Source organism: Galleria mellonella, unplaced genomic scaffold (genome assembly GCF_026898425.1).
Source record: "Galleria mellonella isolate WM207_F2 unplaced genomic scaffold, CSIRO_AGI_GalMel_v1 utg93, whole genome shotgun sequence".
Classification (NCBI taxonomy): Eukaryota; Metazoa; Arthropoda; class Insecta; order Lepidoptera; family Pyralidae; genus Galleria; species Galleria mellonella.
In genome coordinates, this window is record NW_026442176.1 from 745,682 (window position 1) to 772,897 (window position 27,216).

The following is a 27,216-nucleotide window of genomic DNA, read 5'->3' on the forward strand; positions in this document are numbered from 1 at the left end:
ACTTTATGTATTGAATTTTTGAAAGCTTGTGCTTATTTGATAAATGGCTCTAAATTCATTACTTAGAGGTGAAGTCAATAAAAAAAATAATAGAACTACTGAACAATGCAATCGTGTTATGCTTTGAGTTTTATGACATGTTTACACATGTAAAATATAGAATCTAAAATAACAGTATAATTTTTTAAATACCAAACAATAATTTTCCTAAAAAATAAATAATATTACGCTTAATTTAGTCTTTTCATTGATATAATATGTTCATGTATAGCTATTGCGCAACATCAGTCCCAACAAACGGTGGTCGAGCATTCGCTCCGGGTCGGTGACCAGGCAGCTGCACCAGGACTCCACCGGCTCCGTAGTTGTACCTGATGAAGGTATTAAACTATTGTATCATTATTACTAATATAGGTGCACACAATTAAATTAAAGTAACAATACATTCATATTGAGGTATTGAAAAAGTTATGTTTAAATACAGGTCTTTAAAAAAAAACTTTTCTAAAAAAAGATGTTCTATTAAACTCACGAAAATGTGCGAGTAAAGTCCCGAGAAACAGCGAATGAAATTAAACTGAGATTTTTCTTTTATCATATCGTACAGCGATTCATTTTGCAGTTACTTTATAATTAAATTTTAAATTCTAGTAACAGCTGTCCATTATCCAATTAATAATGGTTTAGCTAAAAAACATAGTTTTTAAATATTGAACACGTCATGGCTTATTATTTATATAGGGAACTTGTTAAACAGATTTTACGATGAGCTGCCCTTAATCGTCGTACTTAGTTATTCATTGTAGTAAAACAATACATGTTATTTTTAATTATCTGATTTAACAATGTCTTAAGACACAGTATCTGATAATACTTTGATTATTTTATTAAAGATTTATTTTCTTTAACTACTGATCTGAGTACATTAATTTAAAGTAGACATAATTATAAACAGTTATTTCCTGAATGAATTTCTAATACCTTTATAATAGAATTACGATGCATATAGCGTCAATTTTTGATGTTGAAGGCCATCGTTCAGGTGTTGTTAAGTGTTCGGAATGACTAATAACCTAGCCAATATTTATTGCAGAGTCAGTCATAGAAGCGGACGCACCGACCCTAATAGATGACATCATTGCAGCTGTTATAGATTTCTTCCAAGTTCTAGTCAGGTATTCAAATCTGTATATGACGTAGTTCCTTACTTTGGTATAACGATGAACTGTACCTGCAGACAAGTGAGAAACGAAACCATTACTACATTGTATGCGTTAACATGTACCTGTGACAAAGTAAAATTACCTTTATTCCTTTATGGATAGAGAACAAAATTCAGCATATCGCCCACGTCGTAACCAGTAATACGCTAGATTGACTGATTAGTAAATTTAACTTACAATATATTTGGAGCATTATAGTGTAATCTATGAAGCTCATGTGACGGATACAGATTTTCATTAATTGATTGCTATTTCAAGTGTAAGAAAAAAACAAAACGGCATGTTCATTAGATTTTTTTTTTCATTTGGGATTTTTATTTATCATAAGGATACTCCTTTGAGAAGGGCGTCAAGGAAAATAAATTCTCATTGTGACGACACTCATTTTTCTATTTGTATCCCTTGAGTCAGACGTGATAGAAACTTATTTTGTACTAGCAATTACATACGACATTGTCCGAGTAAAGTATACAATATTTTGATTTTCTCAAATACTGACTGATGTTGACTTCAAATAACCTATTGGCAAGCGACCAGTCGTAAAATCAAAAGCCTAAAGCTTGATAATATGAATAAAGTGTTTGCTGGGCCCAAATGTGACCGATTCGTACAATATCAGTTTTAAGGGGGAAAGGGATTGTTAGTAATGGAGACTAAGAATCCCATTGCTAGCAAGATACCCAACCAGGTCGACCTCCTCGCGGTTCCCCCTGGAAACTATCATGATTAATTCCTGATAAAGTCATCATAATGGGCTAACTGGCCTGTTTTCATTCTCATCTATCACCCTTCACTGGTGCTCCGCCAGCGTATACTGTTAGCGCAGGCAGGGTTACCATTCCATAATCACCCATAAAAAAAAAATCAGTTTTAACCCTTAGAATGGATATAAAGTTTTTAAAAACCAATTTTTAATCCACAGAATATGTATAAAGTTATTATCGAATTATTTTTAAATACAAAGACGCAAAAACCTTTTTAAATATTTGTCTATTTTATACAATATAAAGACATATTCCAAAACTGTTTACTAATTGTGCCAAGTATAAAGAACATTACGTGAACAATAAATTGAACGAACGTAAATGTGTCGCGGATCTTATGATAGGAAAATTATTTTTTGTAAAAAAAAATATTGTCAAATATTATTATTTTCAGATCGTCGTACATAGCGACTACGATCACCATGATGGCGTGGAGCATAATGTTCCACTCGTGGCTAACGTTCGTGTTCCTCATGTGGGCGAACATCGTGTGGCTGTGCCAGGATCAGCGCTCGTTCATGCTGAAGACCAGCCCCGTGCTGGTGTGTTACGCGATGCTGCTGTTACTCGCGCAGTATATATACGGCATGAATCTCACCGAAGCAGAGTTACCGTCTAATATTACGGTCAGTGAACTTGGTATGGTTATATAGCTATATAGTACTCAGGTGTACATTAATAATATATTTCAATATCATTAGTCGCCGTGTGTGCCCTGGCATAGAATGGGCCACCACTTCCTTTCCAATGGGTGTCGTAACAGGTGACAAAGGGAAGGCGAGAGATTTTTTTTAATGGATGATAATGGAGTGGTAACCCTGTTTGCACTAACAGTAAACACTGGCTGGGTACCAGCGAGGGATGATAGGTAAAGATGAAAAGGCAGATCAGTTAGCCTATCGTGATGAATTCTTAAATTAAATCGATAAATTAGTCATGATAGTTTCTAGGGGGAACCGTGTGAAGATCGATTTTAATTATTATAAATCATCTTTGCAGGAGGTGAATCTCCGGCAGATAGGGCTGGGCCGCAGCGAGGGCGAGGCGTGCGTTCCATTGTTAATTAAGTCGCTGTTCACGTGCATGTTCTGGGTAACGCTGCGCCAGCGCGTGCAGGAGCTGCGCCAGCGCCGCCAGTCGGCCGTCATCACAGACATGGCTGCGCCGCTGCAGCTCACCGTCTCCACCGCTGCCAGTGGTCAGTCACTATGTAATTAGTACATTACTCACCTCCGTTTACGGTTTCTACAGTGATACTACTTGATGGAGAAGTTTAGAGTATTCAAAGCTAATGTTTATATAATAAGAATTATGAAAGCGGCTAAAGCAAAAGATGCGTCCCAAAATAGAAGCTTTTGACACTTGATTGTCTTTGCTCATGCGATAAAAAGCCGTAATATATATTTTATTAAGAGTACAGGGAAAATAGTTGTACTTCATGTTTTTGTATTTATGGTTAAATTAATAAATAAATCGACTGAATTGTATGAATTTTGGCTCAAAAACCACGTTCTGGATTATTAGTACAAAAATTTTAATGTAATGTAATGCTAAACACATTGATAATTTTTATTCTAAACTCTAAGGAAGAAGTCGCAGCCAAAGTTACAAAGTACTACTTTATTCATAAGTAGTAAAATATAGTACCTAATCGTCCTGTTGTTTTGATTCTACATTCATAATAGGTCTGGCGAATGGTAAATATATTGTTTATTTGTCATATTTCAAAATTTTTGTATCTATAATTTTTCTTATACTTTATAAGTTATTTTTACAAATACTTCACTGTTTCCATTCTTCCAATTTATATAAACACAAAGTAGTACTACTATTCACTAATCACAATTTTAGGTACATATATGAGTATACAATTCAATTTAAACTTAATTCGATCTTATCAATAAGGATATATTTCTGTTCTTTTACTTGCTTCACTTCAAGATTTACTTCAATTGTACTATTAAAACAGTGTACAGGAACTATTACAATCTCTTGGTTACTAAGTCTCTAGCACTGATTTTTGCAACTTTTCACACTCAATATATAATTATGCTATAAGTAAAAAAAGGTACAGACAGATGTTTAAGATGCTCTTAAAGATAAATCTATATCTCAGAGGGTACTACATAACAATTTTTATTTTATTTGATTACAAAACTACGATTTATTATTTCTGTTTAAGGTTTAAGTTATATTGAAATTAAAAAAAAAATAAGATTGTTTTATTTTTCATAGTGCAGACAGATAATGCAAAAATGCAAATTTATAATAATTGTATAATATACTAATGGTATACTTATATAAAATAATATTAGCCCGTTTCAATAGAAACTAATAAAAAGGGTAACCTAGTTTTATTGAAATTATTACAGATACACTGTCTAAATAAAATTTGTAATAAATGGAAGCATCAATTAATTAATTAGTTATTTAATTATACTACTATTAAGCATCAGTAGGCGATCTTATAGTCCAGATACATTATTCGTTTCTTTACATTTTCAGTACGTTCTATTAACACAGATTATAATTACAATTAATTACAAGATAATAAAAACTGTTATCTTTCATAATACCTCTTTAATTTAAAACTTTTAGAATACTAGTTAGAATACATAATAAAAGAAACTTTTCGCACCTAATTGCAAACTTCAGTAATGGAAGCGCAGCGCGAAGAAGAGTCCCGCTCACGGCTGCTGCGCGCGCTGGGCGAGTGGCTGCGGGCCGCCTGCGCTCGCTACTGGATCTACGTCGTCGTCATCATGCTATTCGTCATCGGCGTCACCGGCGACCGGATGACCATATTCCGCATCATATACATGTTCCTGTTCCTCGTGTTTATACTCATGTTCCAGGTGATTACAATGTCTCCGACGTTTGTACCATATTCTCATTTGGACAATAAAGTTAATTAAATAAATATTTATATACCTAACACTACAATCAGAGGGGAAAGGGATTGTTAGTAATGGAGGCTGAGAATCCCATTGCTAGCAATATACCCAACAGGTCGACCTCCTCGCGGTTCCCCCTGGAAACTATCATGGTTAATTCCTTAATGAATTCATCATGATGGGCTAACTGGCTTGTTTTCATTCTCGTCTATCACCCTTCACTGGTGCTCCGCCAGCGTATCCTGTTAGCGCAGGCGGGGTTACCATACCATTTTCACCCACCAAAAAAACACTACAATCACATTTATTTTCTTTATAATATTAAAACAAAGCATTGGCGAGGCCATTGGCCTGCTACACTTTTCTTTATATGTATATTATAGCATACTTTGTACCTATCTATTATGTTAAATAACTCATATTTCAAATTAATAATGTTTTAAAATCGTTGTATGTTTCTTCGCAGATAAGTTGGTACTGGTGGCGAAGACTGATGTATGTCTTCTGGATAACTGTCATCATTTATTCGATGATAAATCTCATACTTATATACATATACCAGTTCGACAACTTTTCTAAAACTATAGAGGCTTATCTTATGATTAATGAAAGACTGTAAGTTGTATTTTAAACTTAATTACTTAATACATAAAATTTTCCTTTGTTTAATTAATATTATTATATTTTAGGCAACATGACTTAGGCCTGGAGCCTTACCACCCGGCGGATTTATTCGTCAAATTACTAACTCCGACTTTGTTCCTTATTATCACGATAATGCAAGTACACTATTTCCATAAAGATTTTATGGCATTATCGGATCCGAAAACTAGGTAAGTTTTCATATACATCTTCTATAATTAATTGTTTAATGTTTATATTTATTAATGTTATTTTATTCTATTTTGTTCTTTCTAGTATATGTAATTGGTTTGTATTTATTAGTTGTAATTTTGTTTTAATTATTATCATGAATATTATAAATAGTGCCCTCTCTCTCCCCCCTTTTTTTATATATATATTTTTGGTGCCACTGAAAACCAGCTGTATGTTCACCTAGGACATACATTAAAGCTGAGTGGAGCCATTTCAGTGCATTTTTGCATGTAAAAATGATTATTTTATGTTTATTTTAATTATGGTAAATTAAGTTTAATTATATGTACATTTTATTTGCTCATTTTTTTTTCTCGTTTGTTGTTTATATTGTATTTTTTACATTGCACTGAATAAAATATTTTTCTTTCTTTCTTCTTCTTTCTATAGTAACTTTCAAACTATAGTTAAATATTACCCTTTTACGCACGCAAACATTTCTAATGCGCTACAGTATCGAGGCTAGCCAAGCTATACTCATATATTTATATAGCCTGTAATTTACTGTTACAGAACAAATAGTGTCGCAAAAGACGTTGAATCTAGCAGACCTAGTCAAGCCGGCGCTTCCACTATAAAAGACGATGTGAGTTATTAATTTTTAGACTTTTCCCTTTGTAGTAAAAGTTTTTTTCTGGTGATGAAGTAAGAATATAATCACTCTTTTATAATCAGGATGTCGTACACATTGTGTCGACCACATAATGAAGCAAGATCAATTAAAAAAATCTGTACCAAGCCATTTGGATAACGTGATAATTGTAAGCTATATAATACGTAAGGACATGTCCAGAACTAGAACGATGATAACTTGTTATGATGAGGTCTTATTTTTATCAAGTTTGTATGATGTGACACCATACAACGGCTACTACAGGATGCCAATGCTATGGTGGTTTAATTTCCGCAATGTATGTTTAGTGACAAAAAAATAATTCTTTTGCGTTTTTTATGAATTTCTTGCTAATAAAGCATTTATTGGAAAGAAAATTCTTTCCATGGTTTTCGTTTAAAATTTATTATTGTCTGTATTAGCTCCCCCAACTACCGTTTGAAGAGGAGCGGCCACGGTCAGCGGAGGTTGATGATAGAAGTATCACAGAAGCTGAAAATTCTATGGATGTGTCTTCCATAAACACCGCCGCTAGACGATCGCTTCATAGGTACGATGACAACGCAAGGATGGCAGTAACTTTAATGATAATAATATAGGACTAAACTCTATTATAGTTTATAAGAGTTGAGAATTAACACGATCCTTTAGGTAAACTATGATAATTTACCTAAGTTATCTAAACGCTCCGATCAAGTTATACTAGCCATGGTCATGAATAGACTGACGTAGCGTTGTCATACCTCTGCTTCTAAAGCAGAAGTATTTTTTTCTACCCACTCGTCCCACATCGCACAAATTGTGCCCCTATACTGATAGTTTCTGTACACAACACTAACCGTGTTTTTATTCGATCTATTTAACTCAATTAATTGCAAAATAAATTGTCAAAACTGATTCACAATTGCAACGATACCCCGTACCACCATAAACAAAATATTTAATATAGTGAATTGAGAACAGCCAGCTATTTGAAATGATTTAAAAATATAATGACACTCTTTTTACTATGATATGTCTGATATCTTTCTTCACTTGGATTGATTTCGTTTATCATACTTTTTACTTGCCGCAAAGTGAATCGGAAAATTTAAATTGACACAAAGTTTTAGATATTCGTTATGAAGTTACCTAAAAACAATATGACTTACAGGAAACCATCACGGTCGTACGCTGTGTCAGAGAGGACGGGTGGTGGTGGGGAGAGCAAGACGGATGCGGGATGGCGCAAATGGGTTCTCAACACATTATGAGGACGTGCGCCTAAAGCTACACATATTCGCTGACAGACTTTTCATCTATCTCGACATACATCTCGTCAAAATTATATTTTTGGCGCTCATGCTACTCAGCGTATTTAATGTTAGTTTGTTTCAATAATAATTTTACTGGTGATGACTATGACTATGATGTGACGTAGGTGTAATTAGGCCTCGAGCTCGGGACAGGCAGATTTTGTAATATTTATGATTCGTATCTTTTTTATTATACAAAAAAAAAAAGTTGTATAAAAAAATCGTATCTAAGTGACACTTACAATTTTTAGAATAAGATATTATTAATTAAATTTCTAATAATCTTTTCAATATACAAAACTATTTCTTTTATTGCTTCCTGTATTTGTTAGCTTTTTTATAGCCTTTAATATTTTATATTTTTATATAAACAAAGAACCTTTTGAATAGCTATAACAATACATATAATTAAAGCATGCAAAATGAAATTTATGTATAAGCCCAACTGTAAAATCTTAATAATATTCCTGAAAACATAAATTTGACATCTTGTATTTAGTGTGTGTGAACTAACATTCGCGATGTTATTGCCAGGTATGCGCCATGCACGTGCCAATAATGTTGATAATCTGCCCGGCGCTCTGGCTGAGCGCGAGGAAGCAACGGTTTTGCGTACTGCTGATATCTACACTTATCAGCATCTACCTCATGGCTAAGATGGTGTATCAGATCGAATACATCAAACATGACTTTTTCAACGTCAATTGTAGTACAGTGAGTTCTCAGTATACGAGTATTAATTGCGGAAATTGTCTAGTATGATTATATTTCTATCATATATTTTATGTTTAAGAATGAGAATACGCACATCAAATTTTCACCGTGTAAATTTTATTTTGAATATTGATTATTATTTTAGTGATTTATTTCCACGGTCCCTTTGCTTCAAACAGTTCCCAGTTTTTGATGGGTGAAAACGGAATGGCAGGCTCGCCTGCGCTAACGGTATACGCTGGCGGGGCACCAGTGAAGGGTGATCGATGAGAATGAAAACAAGCCAGTTAGCCCATCATGATGAATTCATCAGGAATTACCCAAGATAGTTTCCAGGGGGAACCGCGTGGAGGTCGACCTGGTTGGGTATATTGCTAGCAATGGGATTCTCATTCTCCATTACTAACAATCCCTTTCCCCCCTTAGATGTATTAGATATATGGTTTTTATAATCTATGGTATCTGATATGTTTTACTATTATTCTATAGTATTGTGGTCGTATGTTTTAGGTTGGTGAGAATGACACTATGAATGTAACGACTTACAATAACGCTGAGTGGGTTGGCTTCATGAAGGCTCGCCGCACTCGTCCTCTAGTCGTACTGCTTAAGGGATACATTGGTCTAATAGCCGTGTTCACTTTCTACTCCCTCGTCACGTACAGACAACAATCGAAACGGTTTGTGCTCAATACATTAATTAAACTTTTTTTTTTGTAATTACGTACTAATAATTTCTAATATATTTTTACAGGGAAATGGGTCTACTACCAAAAGGCAAAGACAAGGTTATGTTCCCGGAAGTAACACGGAAAGAAGCCGATATAGATATGATCCACTGTATAAAATATTTAATAAATTATGGTTTCTATAAATTTGGAGTTGAGGTAAGGAATTATCTAGTATAGTTCTATTTTATGAAGTCAGTTTGGCTATGATAATATTAGATATATACGGGGAATCATCGGTTCTAAATCTAAAATTGTTTACAAATAACATATTTTGAAATAATATATATTATTATTTACTCTATATTAAGAAATAATAGAATTTCATTGTGCCTCCGATCAAACTGTTTATAATTACTCCTCTCCATCCAAAGGTTGCCTGGAAGAGATCGCTTTTAGCAATAAGGTCGCCCATTGTTTTCTCAATGTGATTATTTCTTGTAATTGTTTATATTTATAATAAGTTTACTATTGTAAACTTTTAGAGGAAGCAATAAAGAGTATCTATCTATTTTGAGGCACGATAAAACGTGTCGATCAATTTGGCTAAATTCTTTTCATATGAATTAGATTTATCATGTAATCAATTGACGTTCTTTTTCAACCGACTTCAAATCTTCTTGAACCTCCTTTTTAGGAGGTTCTCCATTCGGTTGTATTTTTTATGTTTGATACCTCATTACTCCAGTTATAAACCAATTTGAAAAATCTTTTTTTTTATTTCAAACGATATACTTACAGATTGGTTCAGTAAAAATTTCATTGAAAATCGATTCGGTAGTTATAGTTTTTAAATCAAAATAACTGGTTCTGTCACAATTGTTCTGTAATCGATTTTTTTTTTGTGAGATACAATTTTTTTATTATAATAGGGATTCTCTACCTTTTCCATAAACAGTTCAAAAACAGTCATAAATTTCATAAAAAAAATACAAATAAATTCAATAGTGGATTGTGATATGTGACTTTACAGATAACCCTGATGTGCCTGATGGGCGTGATCGGGTCGCGCATGGACGTGTACGCGGTGGTGTACGCGGGCTGGCTGCTCGCGCTCGTGTCGATGCGGCGCGCGCGCCAGGCCCGCGTGTGGGCCGCCTTCTGCCTGTGCGTCACCGTGCTAGTGCCCGCGCAGTACGTGCTCGCTGTCGGCTTCCTGCCGCAGTTCTGTATCCAGTACCCGTGGAGTGGAGATGCGCAGGTAAGTACTAGCATAGTTTGGGTCACGTGACGGTGAAATACTACTAAAATATAGTAAAATCTTAAAATATATACATAGTGTCTCCTCCATAGAAATGCTTCGAGAAAAACGGACTTTTTCATACAATTTTGCATGATAAATAGTTATAAGTGATTCCTTTATAACTTCTATTTATTTTGTTTTATAATTTATGCATCTTTTTAATGCGTAAACACTTATTTTTATTATTAAATAATACATCAAAATATATTTTATGCATAATTATATACCTAGAATACTAATAAAAAAACGAATCAGCTAATTTGACAATTAGCTGACAAAAAGAAGACCCGTTTTTAAGGCTCGATGCTCTATCTATATAATGTAAGAGTAAAATATTATATAAAAAAGGCGTATTATAGTACTATTCAATATAGTATGACCATTTCCTGTCCCCTTCCTCAAACTGACATAACTAATTCCCGTGTTTTAAATATGTTCATTCAAAAAGAACCACTAAATATGTATTTATAGTTTTTTTTTTTCGATAAATCTTAATAAAAAGGTAATCTAGTTTTGTTGAAAATAATTACTACTATTGGACATCATTAGATTGAATTTAGATCAGGTCAATTTATTAATTTGTTTACATTTTCATCAAGTTTTTTTGAAACAGTTTATACACATTTTCACATGTACAGCCGTCATCTATTTACCATATGTAGTGTCCGAAGTATGGTACTAATGCCCGTGCAGAGTACATGCGGTTTTACCCTCTTGTATCCCTTTATTCATATAAAATTGTTAACACTTTTTCTTTACAGCAAATGAAACACATCCGGACGTGGCTATTCCTCCCATACGCTGCGGAGCCGCCGCACGCGATGAAGCTCGTTTTCGATTACTTCCTGCTTTTGTTCGCCACGCGGCAGTTGCGGGTGTTCAAGATAGAAAAAATCCAAGGTGAATCATACCCGGGCGGCTCCAACAGCGAGAATATTGGCAAGGACTGGGAGACGCCGAATTTTGTCAACCCCGTGCCAGACTTCCTTAGCAATGTTAGGTAAAACACTATTCAATAATTTATTGATTACAAATTAACTGTTTACGATGACGCGAATACTTGTAAAATATAAAATAACATAGAAAAGATAAGTTATAGCATATTATTAAATAAAAATAAAGCAGTAGGATCAAGTACACACCAAACATTTTTTATAAATCTACATACAAATAAGGGTGACTGTTACAAATTTGTTTGGACGGCCAAAACTGAAACTACTCATTTATAGTGAAAAATATTAAAGAATCTTAATAATCTTAATCTTGATAAAATTTCAATTCTTTTTTAATTTAATTGTCTTACTTGAGAATAAAACTAATTAATTTAAAAAAAAATACAATATTATATGTTTATCTTTCTTATTAGTATACAAATAACTTATATGCCAACGCCGAATACTCGGGACTAAATCCTGGTATTCGACGTTGGCATTTTAAAATGACAAATATCATCGTAATCTTATGTTTTTAATAAATTAAAATTATTCCTTATTTGCAGCACATGGCTTGATGTGTTGAAACGTATGGTATTCCTCGGAATGCTCTGGGTGACGCTCGCCATAATGTTCATGACGGGCACTAATCGAGTGAACCTGTTCTCGATGGGCTACCTCATAGGTTCCTTCATCTTCCTTTGGCAAGGGACAGACTTTTATTTGAGGCCTAAAGAAGCTATTTTGCAATGGTAAGCAGTATTGTCACAGTATTTTACCGATGTTACTAATCCTTATCTATTCCTGTTTTTTGATAATAATAAAAGTTCTTAAAAAAAATGGTGTCCTATCTAAAGATCGTTGTCTATAGAATTATATTGTTATAAAAATGTATAAGTAATAATGACATACATTTTTAGTCTCTTGTAATCTCAACTTATTATCTTAGAGTGATGTAAAATAGTTATTAAATAAGAATAATGAGATTATTAATAAATTAATGACAGTCATAATTTATTTTGTTGCTATAGTAGTTCTTGTTTTTTTTTTTTTGTAGGGCTAGTATCTGGTGTATGTTTCTGCTTTTAGGTCACATTTCTCACAAGTTATCTTTTATCTAGGTGGTCGTGGCTACTTCGATACAACATATCAGTGGTGGTAGTAAAAGCATTGCTACAAATCCCAGGCTGCATCTTCAGCACTGTGATGCAGAATCACGCATGCTGGCTCGTGCAACTTCTGGGCATAGGATGCGTCGACAAATTTGCTGGTGGGAATATAGCACGGTTCCTCAAGATGGATTACAATAAGGTAGTAAGTAATATGACTTAGTTCTGTGGCCGCTTCTTAGATCCGCCTCTTCACGTATGTAACTATATTTATATTATAATATTTATAATACAAGCTGCTAATTGGCACATAGATAACACAGCGATTAACACACGCTGATTAATGTGTATACTAATGTATGTGTATTTAAAAAAAAAATCAGAGAGTAAATCGCCTAAAACTAAAGTTTGTATTACGTTTAGTTAAATATATTAGTAATAAAATACTATAAAGACAATATCAGCTACATAAATAACATGGATAACTCTGGTTTCAGGCGATCTCTTTATTTTGTCAAAATTTATTTTATGGTATGCAGCTTTGATGTTACATATATTGGTGGTTGTTAGCACTTTGTGGAACTTTGAAATTCATATTGAGTACATAATCGCGTGTCCAGAAACGTTGAAGAGTTCAACGATATTTGGATTATTCGAATATGATGAGTTATTGGAAGATAGTGATTGATGTTGTACTCAATATAGACTGTAATATTTGTATGTTACTGATATATTAATGTTATATAAATATATATTAATAATGTTATATACTTATTACTAATAATATTTGACTACTTTAGAACAATGTGACTGAACTGGTTTTAAGTGTCATTATAAAATTAATAAAAGATACTAAAGATACTTAGAGCAGTAAGAAGGTAAGTATTTTGAGTGAAAATTACATAAAGGACACTCATTATATAATTTGTTTATAAATTATATATCAGTATATAACGTCAACTTATATTGCACATATTCATATCTATTTTATGATATTGATATGGTGTGAGTATTTTTTTTTTCATAAATGTGAGGGTATTTAAAAATTTAACCCTTTATACATTTGTGGACTGTATGAAAGATGACATAGCTAGACTAGTCACTAGTGTGACCAGTGAGATGACTGCAAATAGAGATAAATGGAAGAAGAATATATATTACACTGATCCCAAATAGATATGGGAAAAGTGCAGGATGAAAAATGTGGTACTCGTAAAGCATTGCCATTCGTGATTAAAGTGTAATGTACTCAGTTTCGATTTCGTTGTTATATCGATTGTTTTTTTTTTAGTATCTTATATCTTTTTTTTTAGTACCTTATATCTTCCGCCAATACTATTTTGATAATTGTTTTAACGATTAATTTACTCCACGTTGACGATTGATTTTCACAGTGTACCTAGTACGTGTTTTTTTTTTTTCTGTAACAAAATATTAAATTATTGTCACTCGATTCTATCAAATTCTGTTTGAGAAAATACATATTTTTAATAATGCAACAAGAATGCCAAACAAACATAGGGACCGCCTGATAGTAAGCGGTTATTATGCAATAGAGTATCTATTATATTATATCTATGCCTGTTTTGCCTTTAAAAAAAATGCCATGTTGCTGATCCTGAAAAAATCTATGCTATACTATAATATTATACGTACTGCTGTAGGAACTTACAAAGATTCTTTAAATGTCAGTGTCTAAAAGAATATATTATATAGGAGGCAACATGTTCGGTTCCGCAAGAGGACATCGGGCTCGCGTGGGACGGCGTTTGTTTTGCCTTCCTCATACTGCAGCGGCGGTTGTTCCACAGTTACTACTTCTACAGAGTCATTGACGAGAGTAAAGCCACTACTGTGCTTGCATCAAGGTGAATTGATAACAACTCATTCATATTATATATACTTATTTGTATAAATTTCTATTAAAAATTTAGTCACGTAAAATTAAACGTTATCGTCCGTTTTTTTAATATATTTTTAACGTATATTCTTTCATTGATTTAGTTTATATAGTGGAACTTTTTTGTTTTATTTAATGGTTCATGTTTGTCTAATCAGTTTGCTTTGCAATTTTATAGAGGTGCGGAATTGATAGAAGAGTTACGGCAAAAACAAATGCAGGTACAAGAAGAACAGGAAGTAAAGATATTGGAGAAGATAAAGGTGAAAATGGAGAGGATAAAGGCTAACCAGAAAAAAATACAAGGCGTTATGACAAAAGAACCTCACCAACATGACACAGGTAAAACTTTTTAAGTTGATATAGACAATACAAAAATTATAGACGTACTTTCTATTATTATATAATTGATTATTGGTGGGTTCGAATCCTACATGTATTTAAGTATTTTTTTTTTTTATTTAAACCAGTGTAAACAAAAACAAAGTAAGAAAGAACAGTTTTATTTATTATTGGATATTTCGCAATGCATTCTTGAACTTGAAGAGGACGAAGAGACCCAGCGATCGGAGAAGGTGCCGTTAGTGCACGGCGACTCGGAGGCATCACGAGGATTCCACACACCAGACAGTGCGGCTTCGCCACGCGGCTTCCATACTCCAGTATCCGAAGCATCCGTTCCTCCATCCCCCACACACACTTCACCCCCTCAGCCTACACCAGTCCTCCCTCCTCCGAGCTCCCAGGGTGGACCACCGTCACCCTCGTCGGCCCTCATGACCGTATCCCTAGACGCATACCTCGAACCTCGAAGAATATCCTTCGAATCACCGCCGTCCTCGGAACTCCTCCCTCGGGCGCAAAGTCCAGAGGAATCGTATCCAGTATTCTCCCCGCCGCCGATCAGACGTCGTCACACGGTGGCGAGCCCCACCGTGATGAGTCGACCCTCCATCGTTTCCATGTCGAGCCGCGTGGAGCCACATTCCCATCATACCTGTAACTACTTCCATGGAAGCACCCTTAGTACTTTGTGTTGTTTTAATGATTACTACTTATTGAGATATGCCCTTATTATTTTTACTTTGTGTTATTTTAACGATTGCTACTTATTGAGATATGCTCTTATTAATATCAAAAGAAAAATGAGAACAGTGGTGTAGCAGATGTATGGACAAAACTATGTTCGCCTGGGAAACCTTCTCCTGGACATGATGCCGTGTATTCCTTAGAAATTTTAATTTCTATTCATAAGTCTGTATGTTGCAGATTACAGATTATGAACCATATACGAATTTCTTTTAATTATGGCAGGCTCGGAGAAAAAAGCCATACGTGTAGATATAACAATGTTCAACTCTTAAATATTTTATCATTAAAACGTTCGTAATTAATAACGCTCTAAAGCGCGAATAGAAGGCATATCTAAGTACGTGGTAATTTCGATTATAAGGCAAATGCCTTAATTAATGTGCCAGTGAAAATACACTACATGTTTCACCATGTAAATAATGTAAAGCATTATATTACAGTTCTGTGTGTTTTTAAATCTAACAAACGCTTATGGATGTTTTTTTTACTCATTTAGGAAGTGAATCAAGTCCAATTAGACGTCGAGTATTCACGAGAAGACACGAAGGTATATTCGTATTGTTGCCCGGGCTGGTGGTGTTTCCTACTCATTGTCATGTCCAGTCATTGTACTATGATAGTCGCTATAAACAAAAGACAAATATGTATTCCAAATTCGTTTTTAGGTTTATTTAATTAAATAATTACAATTATATAAAGCTTTATCTGTTTCTAATATAGAGTCAGATACTTTAGAAAAGGATAGAGCTAATACCGATCTATGTTTGCGACTATCAGAAATGAGTATAATAGCGATGCGCTTCAACAATAATAACTTTCCGATAACTTTCCGATGGGTTACAATTGGACTGCGAATTTTATACTAATAACTAGTAGCTTTAAGTCTGTCCAAACGCTAAACCGGTTTGTTTCCTGTGGTGTTGAGCTATGCCTTTCTTTGTAGCGCGAGACAGACTACCGTACAAGCAGCCCGCCAGCCATCAGAAGGGTAACGTTGAGAAACGAATCCGTCTGCAGTAATCTTGTGCCTCACTAACATAATCTGCTTTGGTTGATACTCGTATTTAGACAGCATTGCGGCGGGAACTGTCTTGACTACGTCGATTGTAATTGGTTGAAACATTTTGTACACGGTTCAATGTTTAAATGTAAATAAATTGTATAATATTTTTGTAAAATAAAAGACAGAATACGCCTTTGCGCACTATGCTTAAGACTTTGCACGACTTTTCTGCTATTTTGATTGCTGCAACTTTTGCATGTTTCTCGTTTTATGTTTCCATGCACTGTATAATTTCATACGACATTCACATATTTATATATTGTTAGGTATAACATTATAGAGTAGTTTCTTTATTTTGTTGTGCTCACTTTTCCACACACCTATATAGTTTTACTAAAAGTAATCACACAGTCAACTTCACAATCTTATATCTATCATTGTTATTTATTCAATTGGCTGAAAAATATGCTTACATTTATGTCAAATTTCTACTAGATTTCATGTTATTGATATTAACCATCGATATTATTAATTAATATTCGATAATGATATATTAATTATTAGATGAATAAATATATTCCCTAATTTTCCACATTTTATATCACGACGATTATTTATTGCGATTATTTTTGTATTATTTATGTTGGTTTAATTGTGGCTGTTATTTTAAAATTAAAATATATCGGCATATGTATATTAATGTTCCTGAATAAATGTAGATGTACATATTACAGGGATTGACAAATGTTAAGTTAGACATTTTGTTTACATAAATGCAATTAGCTATTAGGAAGTTTTTTTTTTATTTGTAGATTGTCATCATTCCATATTCTGATAAGTGAATGTCATTGTGCTTGATTTTGAATTATACATTGCATGTTGTGTGGGACTACTAATCGCTTTTATATGATACACATCCACGGCTTTTAGTTTTATGTATACATATTAAGTATTGGTGTAACTAGAGAAATCTATTTTTTTAATAACTGGTAATTATTCTGATCTATACAAATATCTTATTAATATTATTATGCAGTATGTATCTAGTGATAAATTTTATACTTCCAATATTGATATTTTTTGAAGCTGAAATATTCTATAAGTGTATAAAATGTCATCTCAAGTAAAGCATGATAAAATGCGATGTGAAAATTATAATCTGGGATCGCAATTCAGTCATCCAAGTCTAATCTTTAAAGATAATAAATTTGCAATACTTAAAATAGTAACGTTTTGATTTTAACACAATTTACACTAATTATTTTAAAAGCTTCAAAGTAAGAACTTAGTCGTCTTAGTATAAACTTAAGGATTTCTTGATTGAGTAATGCGTAATATGCCAGCTATTAAAAAAAAAAAATTAGGACTTCATTTAATTTTTTAAGAACCAAAAAATTTGCTAGCTAATGTATACAATTGTGTAATAAGAATAAATATACAAAATACATATTTAATACTGATTTTTTTATGAAATCTAGTTACACTAATACATTATTTGAATATACAATTAAAATATCAATTATGTTATAGCGGTGCGTTCCGGAGATTACTACATGTTCGACGAATTTGATGACACCGAAGTGCCCTTGAAAGATGAAGACTCCAGTTCTGATGAAGACGCTCCTAAAGAAATGGGTTTTGGGAAGGTATGCTTTTATCTCTTTCCAGATAAGCTGTCTGTCGCTCAACATAAGATCAAATCGTTACTTTACGTAGTTTTACTGTAATTATTCCAAATATCGCATGTTAAAGCTGGCTACATACGCAACTCTGCTTAAACGCGTACCAGCGATTTTTGTATAATCATAATCATAACACATACATACTCGAATTGTATGCTTGAACACGAGTTTTGTAGTTGCGTTCGTCGCCGCCTTTAGTTTTAGCTAGTTGACATATTAATCGAATCCGAAATAGTTGATATTAAGTGATGTCTAGGTTGTGAACGTAATTAAGTCATATGTGTTAGAAATGTTTATTAGGCAATTGTCTCGATATATTAGTACATTTTTCTGGATCATGTCTTCGTTACTGTGGTTGTGGAAAGCATGGTTCATACAATTTAATAGGTGTTATAGTTTATATAATTTAAAACCCTTACAACGGGAATTTAATAATAATTACATATAGTTCAAAAATAAGGGTACTGAATCATCTTTAAAACTATAATCTGGGCATTGTACGAAGTTGAAGGGGTTTGGGTTGGATAGCATGACAAAAAGCAATGAGTTAGCAATCCCTGTGTTTGTCCTGGGTGTATATCGCATGTTACCCTTACCTCTTATACCTAAAGGATATTTATAAAAATGATGATATATATGCCGCTTACTGTATCGAACTCAAATGCCTCGTCGCAGCTTAAGGTGACTAACCCAATTGTTTTGTAATAACTATTGCACAAAAAATGTTGTAAAATACGTAGCTTGTTCTGTCTTTAAGTTTAATAAAACAAAATGTGACGGTACTAATGATCTCATTATCCGAATTAAAAAGTACTTCTTAAATAGTAGATGTAAAACAAATCCGCTGTCAGCGTATATTTCTCTACTTATTTCTTTTAAACCACGCAACGGATTTTGATATGAATGGTTTGTTAAACTCTCCGTATAAAAATGAAATAGCTAAAAGAGACAGAGCAAGTTGCGTGTAGTGAGGTAAGCATACATTCCCGCTTGGCCCGGGTGCAGCTGCTGTCGACAGCAATCAAGACGGATTTAAAGCGTGCGGTATCGTTGCGCCGCGCGTCCGCGCCTGCTGTGCGATCGGCGCGCCAACTCTCACTCGGCAGTTATCCACTCTCCTATCCGCCTGAGGTAAACCTTAGACTTCATAATGTTTCAATAAATTCAGTTGAAAATGTAAACAAACATTTATAGCGTCTATGAAATGAATGAATGTGTAAGTAATGTCGAGTTAGCCATCCTAAATCTTGTTATAATATATTTAAAATAAATAATATCATGACTATAATCCTGAAGTAGCTAGATGCATTTATCGAATAATGCCGTTATGGCCGGTAACCCGCACGTGACATTCCTGGTGTAACAGGCGTCCATAGACTACAATGACTATTTATTATCACACTGTATGCTTTAATATCTTTGTGGTATATAAAAAAAAAAAAAAACTAGCACTCAGTATGACCACATTTCTCCAAACGTGTAAGAATCTAATGCGACAGAGGACCATATTAGGCATCTAATATATTGAAAACACAAATGTTTTGAGGCATTTCGTGCAGGTATACTACTATATAGTATACTATATAGTATAGCTACTTAAACCCAAATATCTTGGCTGATTGCCGAAATAAGTTTGTTTACATTTTTATCAGAATTAATTGAAATTGGAACTGGTGATTGCAACTCTTATCTGATTCATCGAAACTATGTAACTAGATCTTCATATAACAAAACATGCTAAAGTTTGTTTAAATTTCATTGATATATTGAACAGTGTAATTACTGATTACAATATAACTACATTCAAAAGACATGGAGTAAATTAATACAAGCCTTGTAGGTTTTCTATCTATTCATTTAATTGCCTTATAGTATTAGAATATATACTTATTTTATTATTATTTCTAATATTGGACTGGATTTGTATCAAAAAGTTTTGTTATTGTTTTTTATCTAAAAATATATATTTTATATCAACGTTTCATGACTATTTCTCAAAATTAGTATTAAAATCGAGTATTGTACTATTTGAATCTAGATTTGCAATCAACAGATAGAACCGTAATGCTTGGTATCTACACATTATTTTGTTAATAATACGGATGTTAATATAAATTATTTATAATCTTATTACACACTTAATGGATAGATTACCAAGCTATGTTATGTATTCAGTAATGAGCTATTATGCTTGGAATTTTTATTATATTTGTTGCATGTGTTGCTTCGACAAATTGGATTTTGGGTTTATTATACTTATTTATATTACTTTTTATCTGTTATTGCACACAATAATGCATTAATAGCATGTTTTATTAACATTTAAGAATATAATGCTTATATTAAAACCTTTCATTTGTTATAGGTACCTCCATACATATTAGAACTGTTTATCACCTAATAAAATTGCTATTATTTTATCATTTTATAAATGTAGGTAGATTTCTTTTCTAAATTCTTATTTTTTTTTTTATTTATATTTGGCTGTAATTTTCTTTGCATAACAAAATTGATCAAAAATTAATAATACATATGACTATATAAACTTTTAAACTAAACATTAATATTTGCAACAGGTAAGTATGGTGTACGGAATTTTAAATTTATTTTATGAGTGGTAGTCTGTTTGAAGTTAACATTTTTATCAAAAAGAAAGATCAGTTTATTAAATACTTCCGCGCTAAAATGTATATAAATTGAATTGATATATTTAGTTTTCAAAAAGTTGAGAACTAGTATTTTTCAAACAGACTACCCTCATTTTCTATATAATAATACAATAATAAAGTTTTCAAAAAAGTTACAGATGCGTCGTCGGTCGTCGCAAGCAGACATAACTCAAGCTGACGGCGTAAATTTGCCGATGTCAGAACGCGATCAGGATCGAGAACGTGATCGGGATCGGGACAGGGACGGACAAGTGTCGGAACTAGATGATTACACTGCAATGCCCGGTAAGAACCTCCCTTGTTTTATTTTATTTATTAAAGTTTAAAATTATTAGTCGGTACATAGAAAGGTATAAATTAACCTATTATGACCTAGAATATGTTTTATCCTATCTGATAGAGGAATCAAGTTTCCGGAACCAGCGTGTATAAGGTGAATTATGAAAATCAATAGGGATAAAGGCCTTTAAAAGTCGATTCACTCTGCTTACACCGCGACTTACTTATGCAACTAGGTGTAAAGATAAATAAAAATAATTATAAAAACATGAAGTTTTGTCGTTGTTTTTTTTTAATATATTCCTAGCATTAGCGCAAATGCTAATTTTTTTTCAATTATTCTAAATAAATCCTTATCTTACAATATTAGTTCTTTATAAAACGTAATTACGTTTCTGTTTTAGAACAAGAGACCTGGTTCGATAAACTGAAGCATTACTTGGAGACGGCGTGGGCGTTTATATCGAGCTTTTTAATATCGTTGACGCGTCACCTAATGAAGTACTCGCGCGACTATCGATACGTGTCACGGACGCTATCTATCGAAAAGAGAATACTCAAGGTTAGTACTTATCTTCACACTCCATTAATGTCTCATTGGATCTGATCTCTTCTCATAAGAGGAAAATTTATCTTAGTAATACCACGCTGTATAGGGGCGTCTTCGTATATCCTTTTGATAGTATTTTATTTTCTTAGATACCTTTTACATCTTGCAAAAGAAAAGAACTGAATTCTTAATCTCTTATCATCCAAAAAATGTGGATAGAAACAACTTGTCTATTTATACATATTCTAATGCCCATATTTAAAAATATCCATTAATTCCTTCCAGTATACACTTATGTACTTTTTTTCTGTTCTATTTGTTTCTCAACGCTATTTTCTTTGTCAACAAATTGTACTAAATTCAAATTACGCTACATATATTTTATGTTTTTGTACTAAAATGATTATAATTTTTACCGTTTTATATTGTGTCAAAATGTACATTGTCCGATTTAATATGCTAAATTAATTAATTACGTATGAAATGAAGCATACTTACGTGTTCTATACGATTGATAGTTTAAGTTTGCAGAACCTTATGTAAATATATGTATATAAGTGGTTCTATCGGACTACTTGTAAGAAATTTGTTGTATCTATTTTCTCATCCTGCATTTCTAATATTTTTTTATTTATCTTTGTAGGAAAAAGAAGGGTTCGGTATAGGCATAAGAGAAGGTTCGCAAATGATATGGGAACCGCTGCCCGAAACACTTGTCCATCAGTGAGTATTAATATTTTTTTACTTGTATACGTTTTTGTAACTCGTGTCATTTAATGGCGTGAGCAAAGGAATGCCGAGGTTGGTTCGGTAGCTTTAGTATCGCCTGCTTGTATGCATGTTATACTTACATAATATATAACATAGATTTTATTTACTAATCAGAGCTTTATTGACGCATATATAATCAAGAACAGATTTTTGTGATAAATTGGTCGACAACTTCGTGCGCGGCGCTTCTATATTTACAAATTAAGCGTCGTAGAAGCGCCGCATAATTTGTGAATACATAACCACACTCTTCCCTGTCCCTCTACTTTATTCACACTCATGGACGTCATACCTTGTTCATTAGAAAGTTCTGCGCACGAAGTTTATTGTCTATAGTTATATCTGTGTGTGATATTTATTAATATTATTGTTAAATAAAAAGCAATTGTATTAAAAATTATATACCTATTTTTTGTAATTAGAATATCTACCCTGTTTTTGTATTGATACTTGATTAGTATGTTTAGTTAATGAAATTAGATTTTACATTTTATATTATTTGTTTTAATAAAAATATAATTTGAACTTAATTTAATATTTAGTAAAATGCATCAATAAAGTTAAATAAGAATTAGTTTAATTAGAAGAATCAATAGTTATATAAAATAATATTAGTTTTTCATGTAATCTATATAAACATTGTCATAGTGTTTTTTTTTTTATTCATAATAGAACCTAGTGTGATTTAGTGAGTAGCGACTTATCTTTGCATGCTGCCTAGTAGCGATTCGGAAAGCGCTAACAATAATCTTCTGGTACCTGCGGACGATATGGGGTTTGTATTTGCAACTAAATTGTATAAATCTATATTAATTGATTAACAATATTTACAATTGTGTAACTACATACTTTATTAATACATTATGTGACAAGAGCGTAATAATAAATTATAGGTTCCCTTGTATATTCAAATTATTTGTTGAATTAATATTGTTGTAATATTTTATGTGTATAAATAACTGCTATAGTTATTTAGGTCAAATGTTCATCGAGGAAGCTCTCGGCATAATTACATCACCGTCTCTGGAATCCGGTACTATCTGATTGATGGCATTATGCTGTCGTAAATCCTATCTAAATTACTTGTTATTACATAAATCATGATATATTTGCATAAAAGTAGAAATTTCAAGATATTCTTTAATTTGCTTAGTATAACATATTTAAATTTGTCCTTTAAGATACATATAAACAGATAACATTACATATAGAGCGTAGAGCGTTTTTCACTACTGCTTTTTAGATTTCATGCGTTCATATCTAGGTATGATGCAGCAGGTAGCCAGTATAGTATGTTCCGTTCGCGGCGTGTTCACAGCCGTAAGTTAAGCGATATAAGCGTGCCGGAGATACGTATCCTGGCGCCGAGCATGGAGCGAGGGTTAGACGCATCGCCGCTGCCGCGGCCGCGGGCGCGAGCACGCTTATCGACCGACACGTCGCACTCGTCGGAAACACGCAGTGTGACGTCACGACATGACGATGAAAGCGACGACGACGACGACACTTCTGAGCACGAGAGCGCGTTTAGTTTGCAGACTACCGGAAGGTGGAGTGATTCAGGATGTCTTGTACTGTTTTGTGTAAAAACGCGGTCGCCAATTAAAAGATAAAATTTTAAATGGCCTTGTTGGAACTGAACATTCATTATAAGTTTTTATATATTTATTTTTGAATCGTTACAAACAAAACAGTACAAGTTTTGTCCGATCTCTGTCGTCGTACGCGATGGGCTTCGCTATGTATTTTTCAAAAAATATTTTTCGTATTTTTGATCTTTCTTCTAAATAGTCTCGATTATCGCATGTCATCGCAGCTTTGTTCGTATATTTTTGTCTGCCTAATACGTCGGAAAGGTGAGTAAATTATTGTCCAAGCTTTAATGGTTGTATCTATTTCAGCAAAATTATTCAGAGTACGTTTATCTACTTTTTTTATTGTTAATAATGATATTAGTACAAGACTATTGAAGAACTATTATTTTGTGACAGGCACATACGAGGTCTGTCCGGAAAGTTCGTATAAAAGTGTTCTGGAATATCCTTATGTCCCTAACAATGCTTCAGTTCTGGTCTGATTGCGGTGCGAACTGGCTTGTCACGCCATGAAGTTACCTTTAACGAAACCCCGTCGGCATGGAGCCCGCTTCCGTTGAAGAGCAGCGCGTCGTAATCAAGTTTCTCTCGAAACTCGGCAAGAATGGCCGTGAAATTTTTGCCGATCTCAGAACAGTTTATGGGGATGATGCTGTGAAGGAACCACGAACAAAAAAATCAAGAAAATCCCGCTCAAATGTCAAGACAATGTTGATTGTTTTTTTCTATGTTCTGGTTATTGTCCATCAAGAATTCGTCCCTCCAGGCCAGACAGTTGATATTCTACGTCGATGTGCTCAGACGCCTCAAAGCTCGTGTGGCACGAGTTCGTCCAGAATTGGCGCGAGACGTTGGATTCTTCACCACGACAATTGCCCACACCTCTCTTGTTGTCCGTGAGTTTTTGAGTAAAAATTCCATTACGGTGACCGAACACCCCCCCTATTCGCCGGATTTGGCCCCGTGTGACTTCTTCTTGTTCCCAAAAACCAAATTGGTACTTCGGGGGCGGCATTTGGGGGACATAAATGAGATAAAAAAAGCTACGACGGGGCAGCTGAGAAACCTACAACCAGAGGACTTTCAAGGAGCCTTCTCACAGTGGAAACGGCGTTGGCACAAGTGCATTATGTCACAGGGGGAGTACTTTGAAGGGGATAAAATTGATTTACCTGAATAATTGTAAAATAAAATTTTTAAAAACTTTTATACGTACTTTCCGGACAAACCTCGTATATAATTATGTAAATATCTTATAGACTATAGGGAAGAAGTTCGCATGAATCAGTATATCGCAAATATTTATTGTTTATAAATTATTATTCGTTTACTAATGTTATATACATATTTAAATTCGCTGTTAACAACATTTAAAGCTTTCATTTTTCTGTACTTATTTTTTTGTGTAAGCAAGTCCTGATAGTTTTATTTGATGGTAATTATCAAGACATTTTTCTAGTATCATAGATATCTTGCTGCATCGAAGTGTAAGATCACTCAAATTCTATATAATATTTTATTAGCAAGTGTTCATTATCGTCATCATCATCATTTCAGCCGCTATTCATCTACTGCTAGATATAGGCCTCCCCCATAGCAAGTGTTACCAATGATAAAAACAAATATTCGATGATTATTGACTGGTTTAATTCATTCGCTCCTTTACTATGTTCAATCAAATAAAAGCAACAAAATATTTGTAACAACTTTTGCTATTTAATCGAACTATTGGGACTTGTTAGAAATCATAGCTGATACGCTATTATATTCACGGATATAATGGCATTGCAGTAAGGACGTGACGCTGCTAGAAGAGCAAGACGACTCGATGTTCAAGCAGGGCAGGTCGCCGATTGTGTACTTGGCGTACGCCATCTGGTACGCTGTACTAGCGCATACCGACATCGTTTGTTACATCACTGTGTTCATCAATCAGGTGACTTTTACTGCAGCAATTTTTTTATACACAAATATGATCGGTTGGTTGATTACAAATAAACATAACGGATAGATATAATTCTCATTGATATAATATTCATTGATATATAATGGATATAACTTGTTCCTCTCATTTAGTAATTTATATTAAAAATAGAAACCACCAATAAATGCATTCCCAAAGAGGGTTGACGTCAGGCAGGCGGCCGGTCGTAAAACTATAAGCCAAATCCTTTAGTAATATGGAGAGAAACATATTATAATAATTGGAATAAGGGTAGGCGAAAATAGAGCCCTTTCGATCAAATAATGCACTCGTTTATAACTAACCAGTAACCTTAATAGTCAAATATGCTGAAATATTTTTACGAGTTAAAAAAAAAAATAACGTCTAGACACTGATTTTATCTAATTTTATTATACTTTTCAAGTTATAATATCATACTAATAACACTAAAAAAACAAAATTAGAAAATGTTTAAACATTAAAATCGCCTTTTTATTTTCAGATTCAATCTGCAACAATACTGTCTATACCGTTGCCCCTGATGGTGTTCTTATGGGGGACGCTTACTATACCGCGGCCTACTAAGACATTTTGGGTGACGCTGATTGCCTATACTGAGGTAAAGTTCATAATATAGGCTTTTAATTCAAATTTGTTGAACAAATATCACTAGCCTATTCAAAGAGTTAAAAAAAAACAATGTTTACCGTGTTGATTATAACACACAATTCCATATTACAAACAAGATAAATAAAGTCATTACATTATTTATATAATAATTATAAATAGAGTAATGATTACATCAGCTATTATCAAGATATATAATATTGTCTGTCTGTGTACAAAATTTCATTTAAATCCATTTAATTCATCAGATTATACTGGATTGTGTAATAATCATCATCATTAACAGATTTATTTACAGACTTTGTAAATATTTGTGTAAATATTTTTAATCCATAATCCTCCATTTGTAAATCCTAAATTAATAATAGGTGAGAATAAATGCCTTCCAATGACTGGATCCGATGTGATTCTTATGAGTTATCGAAAGGTATTTTTTCAACCTATTAATAATATAATGAGATTTATTTTTAATTTCTTTGTTAAGGTTATCGTCCTCATCAAGAGCATGTTCCAATTCGAAATCCTGCCGTGGAACCAGAAGGCGATCCCGGCGAATATGCCGTTCACCGCGCCGCGAATCATCGGCATCGAGAGGAAGAGTAACTACGCGCTATACGACTTATTGCTGCTGCTGATCATATTTTTACACAGGCATGTTTTATTTGTATATTACACTAGTTTCTACCTTTGTCTGTATGACAGTGGCACGTTG

At 33.3% G+C, this 27,216-nt stretch overlaps 1 protein-coding gene across 1 annotated transcript in view; it reads left to right on the top strand.

Annotated features, from left to right (window-relative positions):
* LOC113516835 (piezo-type mechanosensitive ion channel component) overlaps window positions 1-27,216 on the top strand; it is a 67,019-nt gene that overhangs the window by 24,373 nt on the left and 15,430 nt on the right. Inside the window, exons 9-37 of the mRNA XM_052902594.1 lie at window positions 272-380; window positions 1,094-1,175; window positions 2,382-2,613; window positions 2,987-3,185; window positions 4,643-4,842; window positions 5,348-5,496; window positions 5,571-5,714; window positions 6,271-6,343; window positions 6,793-6,920; window positions 7,524-7,547; window positions 7,582-7,732; window positions 8,200-8,379; window positions 8,890-9,059; window positions 9,134-9,266; window positions 10,081-10,308; window positions 11,112-11,350; window positions 11,849-12,034; window positions 12,404-12,593; window positions 14,108-14,259; window positions 14,470-14,633; window positions 15,880-15,930; window positions 16,327-16,371; window positions 17,917-18,032; window positions 20,875-21,022; window positions 21,421-21,578; window positions 22,210-22,289; window positions 25,724-25,868; window positions 26,380-26,496; window positions 26,989-27,155. Of these exons, the coding sequence (XP_052758554.1) occupies window positions 272-380; window positions 1,094-1,175; window positions 2,382-2,613; window positions 2,987-3,185; window positions 4,643-4,842; window positions 5,348-5,496; window positions 5,571-5,714; window positions 6,271-6,343; window positions 6,793-6,920; window positions 7,524-7,547; window positions 7,582-7,732; window positions 8,200-8,379; window positions 8,890-9,059; window positions 9,134-9,266; window positions 10,081-10,308; window positions 11,112-11,350; window positions 11,849-12,034; window positions 12,404-12,593; window positions 14,108-14,259; window positions 14,470-14,633; window positions 15,880-15,930; window positions 16,327-16,371; window positions 17,917-18,032; window positions 20,875-21,022; window positions 21,421-21,578; window positions 22,210-22,289; window positions 25,724-25,868; window positions 26,380-26,496; window positions 26,989-27,155 (4,160 nt within the window). The remainder of the gene's footprint in view (window positions 1-271; window positions 381-1,093; window positions 1,176-2,381; window positions 2,614-2,986; window positions 3,186-4,642; window positions 4,843-5,347; window positions 5,497-5,570; window positions 5,715-6,270; window positions 6,344-6,792; window positions 6,921-7,523; window positions 7,548-7,581; window positions 7,733-8,199; window positions 8,380-8,889; window positions 9,060-9,133; window positions 9,267-10,080; window positions 10,309-11,111; window positions 11,351-11,848; window positions 12,035-12,403; window positions 12,594-14,107; window positions 14,260-14,469; window positions 14,634-15,879; window positions 15,931-16,326; window positions 16,372-17,916; window positions 18,033-20,874; window positions 21,023-21,420; window positions 21,579-22,209; window positions 22,290-25,723; window positions 25,869-26,379; window positions 26,497-26,988; window positions 27,156-27,216) is intronic.